The 7779-nt window shown below is 40.2% G+C and overlaps 1 protein-coding gene across 1 annotated transcript; it reads left to right on the forward strand.

Annotated features, from left to right (window-relative positions):
* Positions 1–3858: 3858 nt before the first annotated feature.
* LOC110100621 (zinc finger CCCH domain-containing protein 55-like) lies at positions 3859–7779 on the forward strand. The gene is made up of 4 exons (XM_020828210.2): positions 3859–3944; positions 5135–5167; positions 5272–7342; positions 7483–7779. Exons 1-4 carry the CDS (start codon positions 3859–3861, stop codon positions 7510–7512), a joined length of 2220 nt encoding a protein of 739 aa, XP_020683869.2. The 3' UTR covers positions 7513–7779.

Here is a 7779-nt window from a genome sequence, read left to right on the forward strand (position 1 = left end):
AACATGGGAATCATGTGGTTTGCCTTTGTAGTTTTTGAATTTTCGTAATCCATACTTCTTTTGCTGGTTATAGTATCCAGGTACAGGGATCTTCTTGCAGATAGATAAATATTTGATTCCTCTTTGAATGACTGCCTTTTTACAAAGATCAGCTAAGTATTGATAAGTGAATTTGATGTGTGGTAATACCCCAATGGTATTCCCTGGATGGCGTTGTTTAAAGGCCTTTTCAACTTCTTCTCCAAGAATTAGTGGCATCTTTTTGAAAAATTTTTCGGATAATTCGGAGCTGATGTACATTCTTCCGGATTTTGCGGCCAAGACTTTGTAATCATTCATGTATTCGAACATATTTTTGATTTGATCACAAGATAATCTTTCAAGATCTAGATATGCTCGATTTTGTTCTTCTGTTGATCCTTGATAGGGATCTTCCAGAGTGATGATTTGTCTGATTTGGGACAGAACATTTTGAGGATCATCGGCAATATTGATGAGATGCTCAAATTCAGGTTCGAATGCCATACGCCATTGTATCCAAGTTTTCTTCTCAATTTCTCCGAGTAAATTTTCAATGAATAATACCTTGGATCGATTGTCTGGAAATTGCTTCTCACTAAGCAGATTTAATGTGATGGATTCCCAGCGGGAAATTACATCATCATATAGAGAGAAATCATCAGGTAAGATAAGTAGGACACCTTGATTATTGTGGGCTGATGGCAGGGTCCACATGTTGGATTGATAAGTCTTTCGGAAATTTGAAGACTTTGGCTTGTAATACTGAAATGGATAAGAGGAGGATGCATCGGGCTTTGCAGCCAAGGAGGTTGCAGGGGGATAATTGACGGGTCCCATAACGGGTTCATTTGGTGGGAGGTAGTTAGAGGATACAGATGCATAAAGGTTTTCTGCTTTTGTTGACATTTTCTTGAGTTGTGGGTAATCAAATTCTTCCAAGTGGTTTTGGAGTGTGAAACATGTTTGGCTTGGTGAAGAGGATGGGGTCGATGGTGGCGGTAAAGATGGCTCATCTCCCCAGCCTGTAGGTTGAATGGTTATGTTTGACAGGGATGTATAAGCAGGTGGTGTATAATAAACGAGATAATCATATTTGCCAGATGGTTGGCCAAGCGTGCCAACAAGAGGGTGGTGGTTTTGGTATTGGTTCCATATAGCAGTTTCGACCGTAGCGACCGGTTCAGCCACCGGTTCTGGAGCAGCAGTTTCGACCGTAGCGACCGGTTCAGCCACCGGTTCTGGAGTAGCAGTTTCGACCGTAGCGACCGGTTCAGCCACCGGTTCTGGAGCAGCAGTTTCAGCAGTTTCGAGAACCTCTCCACCACCTTCCGTATCAGTGAAGAGAGGTTCACTGAGATAGGTATAGAGGTACAAGAGATCAGAGAATGGGTCATTATCATCATCGAGATCTAGTTGTTCAGGATCAGAAGGATCCCATTGCGGTTCATCTCCTGCTAAAAATAAGGCAAATTCTGTGGATTCATCAGGTGTTGGTATCTCCGGGGGTAATGGTTGGGGGTTATAACTGGAAAAGGATAATCGGAGTGATCCATCAAGCCGTTGATGGGTATTTAGAATGGTTGGTACAAGTAGTGCTAGTGTTGTTGTTGAGGGTCGGAGGTTCCAAGATCGGCCCTGCAATTCTGTGATTGTGTGTCGTCGGCCAGGTATAGCAGAAATACCGTGCGATGCTAGATAATTAGCAATGCCAGAGATGTTATATCGAAAACCGGTTTGACTGGTATTAGTAAGTCGAGCAACAAGAGCTCGGGTAATAAGGAGATTAGATTCTCCGCCTTGCCATTCATCATAACCATGGGTCATAATAACAAGTTCGATGTGGTGTAGAAAGTCATGTATAGAGAGCATAAGGTTAGGAGCAATATAAACAAGTTGCGTACCAGAGGAAAGGTCTATTTCCATGGTCCCAATTATTGAGACATCAGATCGCCAGCGGGTATCTCGTAACACGATAAGGGCTGTGGTGCCGGCATCTCGTCGGTGAAGAGTTTGGACACGAACCATAATAAGGCCAAGATGGATATGTTGCATACCTTCGTGTATTAGTCGTTGGTAAGACTGCTGGCGAATGAATGGTAAATTGACTTGACTTTCATCAAGTGCAAGAACTCGCTCTTCAGTGTAGTGTTGATAGACACGATGATGTTGGGATGTCCAACCATCCTCATATAAAGTCTCTGCTGGCACTAAATTGACCCGTCTTCTTTGTGAAAGTTGTAGTTCTGCTTCAGGATCTAGTTGGCTCTCTAGTGTTGCTTGATACTGACGTCGTCGAGGCAACCTTCTTTGTAGCTCATAGGCCATTCGTGATCGAAGCCTATAGCCTCGTATTTGATCTTCTACTGTTTCTGGTAGGATTGGTGCAGTAGTTCGTTCTGGAAGAGTTGTAGTCCTTGTAGAACTCATTTTGTTCTTCTTTGTTCTTCAAGGAAAATTTTCTTTGGATCTTTGAAGACAAAAAGTTGTCCTTTGTTTTGTGTTTTGATAATTTTTCGTTCGTTGCCCCCAAGATTTAAAGCCTGTAATTTATCTTGTAATGATGCTAATGATTGTTCAAATGAATTGGAAGGTTCTTTTTGTCCTTTTATTTGTAAGATTTGTTCTTCAAGATTAGTAATACGATCAAGAGTGACAAGTAATAATTGAATAATTGTATTGTTCTGCTTGATCAACGTTTTGAAACAAGTTTCAGTGTTTGGACAAGATTCGACAGGGTTTACAAACCCAATAGCAGGTGGTTCAATTATTTCAGTTGCTTTTAATGCTGATTTATAATCAGTACTACTAACAGAAAGTCTCCAATCAGACATGCAAACTTACTAAAATAGTTAAGTTCCAGTAAAAATAGGATATCCTGTTCGCCTCAGTTCATGGCCTACTGTTCTCGGCTCTTTTATGAACACACGGGCTACTAACTGATATTCCTATCTTACAGCGTCTTAATTATCTTAGTTGTTAACAGTTGTCTAGAATGAATACCTTGTTAGGCTCTGATACCATAAAGGGGGGATCGCATAAGCAACAAAGGAATAGATATAATTCTTTAATATTCTTTATCATAATTTACATTAATTATAATAATAATTAAGTAATTATTAGTAATAATTAACCACTAATCACTAGATAATTATATTTAATAAATTAATTATAATTATAATTAATCGTTGATTAATTATAATTAATCATTAATTAATAATTATAATTTAATCATAATTAGATGATTAATTATTATTATAATTTAATAATTATTAAACATAATTAATAAAAATTATAATAAATAATATTATATATAAAAAAAAATTCTCACCCTCTCTCCCTCTTTGGATCGGCCGAAGAAACGTGCGGTAGGGAGAAAGTTTTCTACACAACCAGCGAGCTCCTGCCCGTTGCTTCCGAACAAAATGCTGTAACTTCGATCCGACTGGAAGGAAGAGTCGTAGGAAGAGCGGGGTCGGACGGCCAAGGAAGGGGCGAAGGAGCGCGCGAAGGGAGTAAGTTAACTTCACGGTCGGCAGCTCCCGTTCTTGCACCCGATCAGAATGTCGCAACTTCCGATCCGACAGTAGGGGAAGTCGTCGAACAGCCGCAGAGGTGCCGGAGAAGTCGGCAGGGGGAGCGGAGGTCTGAGACTACAGGTAAGAGAAGAAGCTTCTCTCTCTCTCTCTCTCTCTCTCTCTCTACGGGAATCGGCCGAAGAGGCGCGGGTAAGGGAGAAAGTTGCGATCACAGCAAGCGAGCACCCGTCGCGGCTTCAGATCAAATGCTCGCAACTTCCAATCCGACTGGAAGGGGAAAGTTGTCGCAGCGGAGTCGGCGATGCGCGACAGGGAGAGAGTGAGGGAGCGAGTGCGCAATCGGAGAGTGAGGAAGAGAATTTGCGTGGAGAAGAGGCCGAAGGCCTTGTTTCCTCGAGCCTTTTAACGACTCGAGTGAGTCGTGCGAGCGACGTGCGAGACTCGACGCTCGGTATGGCCTCGACGTGCGACGAGCGGCGCTGGATCGTGCGACGTGGGGAGGCAGGTAAGGGATTTGATTTTCTCTCTTTTTTTTTTGTTTAAACTTTACAGGTCAACAAGGATATGAACAGAAAACATAAACCAATGCATAAATTGGCTGAACTTGAAGGTTGCTCTGTTCTATATCATAATAGAGTATGTCTGATCCAATCTTAGCATACCTTGTGTCTATATTGTTGCTTCAAAGATATTTATCACTTTTATCCTACTCATATGCTTGAGAAGTTTCTTCTTTATGTGTCATGTAGAAGGTTGATATAGAGCAGGCATCAAGCATTATAATTTAATTTATTTTTTAAGGACACAAGGTCAAGGCACTCAAAGAGTTGGGGAAAACAAAGTTAATATTTTTTCTAATCAGTACAAGAGAATCACTCAGAAAAAAAGAAGGCTTTTTTGCTATAGTTGTTAGGGCTTTATCATTTGGCTAATGTTTTGTCTATAAATAAAGATTTAATAGGAGGTGGAGCTTTATATCATTATTGTAGAAGTTATACCAGACCTCCATTTCTTTTGGAGGATAGTAGTTTTTTATCATATGTTTAGCCTGCCTTTTTTTATTAGTGATGCAACATCCAAACGAAAAATGAATATTGTCCATCTTATCTCCATAAAACTATTAATATCAAATTTCATTAACCTTCACTAGAATTTAGGTGTATTCCAAGGATGTAATATGAAGACTCCTATTAATAGGTTTGGTAGTTAGAACAATGACTCAGGGATTTTATGGAGTGCTTTATCAAACAAAAGCTCTGAGAATATATCCTATAATGTATCAAACAATGCCACTGATTTGAATTTCAAAAATAATTTATGGCACAGGAAGTATAAAAATAGGTTTTTTTGGTGGCTTTTGTGCTGTCCTTTTTTTCCCCTGTATTGATCTTATATTTGAAGGAGTTTTATTTGAAATGAGTGTGGAAAGTGGTCTTATACATAGAATATAGTGGACAGTCCTATTTTTATATTTTTTCATAGACATTAGTAGTTTTAAGGCACACTAACCTACCAAGTTAGAAAAGCTATTTGATGGAACATACCCACCTTTCTTATTCTTAAAATATGGAATGCAGGAAAAGGAGTAGGAGCTTTTCTCAAGACTCAAGGTCAGGAACTGAGAGATCAGGATGGATTATATGGTTGTTTCCACGTTTGTTAAATTGTTATCTGTTTTGGCTGCTATTTAATGCTTCTTGATGTAATATTGCAGAAGCACAAGCCCTTCCAATGCCTCCAAGCGTGGATGTGAAAGCTGGGTAGAGAAATGCAGCACAAGACCTGCAGCAGCAGCATGTAGAGATTTTGCTGCTGGAAGGTGTAGACATGGCAGCGAATGTATTTACCTTCATGAGGATGGTGGTTCGAGACAGATTGAAAGGCATCATGATTCTGCATCCCCAGATGAAAGGGAGAGTAGATTTGAGAGAGGAAGGCATCAGGGATGTGTTAGTAGGGAGAGCCTTACTGATTCAACGCAGAAAATCAACTATTCACGAGAAAAAAGTTTCAGGAGGCATGACGACCACTTCGATGACAAGCGGGACAATAATGAACAACGCAAACATTACATGTCTAATGAAACGTGTTTTGATTTCACGAGGAATAGATGCCATCGAGGAGCATCATGTAGATATATTCATCATGAGACATCCATTGATGGTGAGCGGAAAGTTAGAGATGAATTGAGTGGAAGGGTCCATAATACAAGGGATGGAAGAACGTCTTTTGGCCATTTAGAACCTCAAAGAGTTAGTAGTGTCCCCTGTAAGTTCTTCTTGGAAGGTCGTTGCAGGCACGGTGAAAACTGCAGGTTCTTCCATCAGGTTGGGCCACTCAGTAATGCTGAAGACAGGTTACATCCCTGTGGAAGAAAAGACGCAGACTTCGCCAACAATATCCTTCCTATACCTTCTGCTGGCCAGAATTTTCAGCAAAGTGGGCAAAGTCAAATTGCTCTTCAAGTTATGCACGCACAAAAGTTTGCTTCAAATTCTCCATCTCAGCAGTTTGTCCCTCTACTTCCTTTGAACGGGAAAATGCTGCAAGTCATAAATCAAAGCGGACAAAATCCAGTCACATCTCTTCATGAACCTTCAGGTGCTCATCATTTCATTGCCAACATGCAGAATCGCTCTACTCATCCTCCTGAATCAAACCCACAGAAATTTGAATATGGGAGGCAAGCTCAAGCTGGTCTTCTTGTGCAGTCACATGTGGGGAACCAGCAGAATCCTATTGTCAATGAGCGGATTCAGCAGAATCATCCACTACCTCATAATGGACAGAGTGAGCCAAGGTTCACTGTTAGTGGTCAGATTCTGCAAAATTTACCTTCTCAAGTTGGACATAGCCGGCAGGACATCATTGTTACTGGGGATACTCGGCAAATTCTTCCTCAAAATGTTCAGATCCAGCAGCATAGTTTCCCTTCGCTTGTTTCAAATGGGCAGATTCATCTTGTGGCTCCTAAGCCTCCTTTAAACCCAGAGAAAATTAGCTCAGATGAGAAGGATCGTCAATTAACATCTGAGAATAATCTGAACGCCCAAGCCCTGCAGCAGTCCAAACAGATAGCTTCGGGGAAGCCTCTGCAAGAAGCCGATTTGTCCGAAATTAAATCTTCTGTGTTCAATTCTGATAATCTGATTACTCATAAGTTTGTAACCACTGAACAAGCTGCCAAAATAACAGACCTTTCAGCATCCTTGGTTCAGTTCTTTGGGACTGCTGCACTAAATTCACAAACTAGAACTGGAATATTACCTCCTGCAGACGTCAGCCCTGGTTCTCTTGTGACTGTTGTAGCTCCACTACTAACGGAAATTCAAGGTTCAATAACCAATTTGAATCACTCAGCTCCATCGGCTCTCACTGTTTTGGAGAAGTCTCATAAACAAATTCGTACAATGGAACAGATTCAGGAGGGTGGTGATGCTTCAGCCAAGGAAGCAGAAAATTTTGAAAAGCTCCATAACAAGGAAGAACTTTCTGCACCGTTACAGAATGGTGATCCAGAAGTTCGTAGAGATGGGGATGCCAAAAGGTCCAAAGAAAACAAAGGATTTCGGATGTTTAAATGTGCTCTCGTAGAGCTTGTGAAGGACATGCTGAAACCTACATGGAAAGAAGGTCAACTAAGCAAAGAAGCTCACAATACTATTGTGAAGAAAGTAGTTGACAAAGTAACAGGTTCAGTGCAGGGTCATAATGCTCCTCAGACACAAGAAAAAATTGATCTTTATATCTCAAACTCGAAAGCAAAACTCAGCAAGCTTGTGCAGGTCAGTATCTTTTACTGTTTATTTCCTTTCTTGTCTTTTGCAGTTTATTTCCTTGTGTTCTAGTTCTTGTATCTGAAGAAATAAATTATCAACATTATGATTTTGATAGTACTTTTTGACTTAGTGCTGTTCTGTTACAGGCTTACGTTGAGAAGTATGTTGGGAGATGAGCCCGAAGGAAAAGCATCTCTATCAATTTTTAGTATATATTAGTTTGGCCTAAGAAAGATCTGTCGAATAGAGCTTACAAAAGAAATCAACAATTCTTTTATGCTTTTCTTCGTTTCTGTACATTATGAATCTTTTTTAGTCCTATTTTTGATTAAATATGGTCAACACCCTTATTTTGTGCAACTCAAAATAGATTCATTCATTCCTGCTATATTTGTTGACAAATTGTGTGCAACTTCGACCTTGAATTGTTAGTTTTCTTAGCA

This window comes from Dendrobium catenatum, unplaced genomic scaffold, assembly GCF_001605985.2.
Source record: "Dendrobium catenatum unplaced genomic scaffold, ASM160598v2 fragScaff_scaffold_370, whole genome shotgun sequence".
NCBI lineage: Eukaryota > Viridiplantae > Streptophyta > Magnoliopsida > Asparagales > Orchidaceae > Dendrobium > Dendrobium catenatum.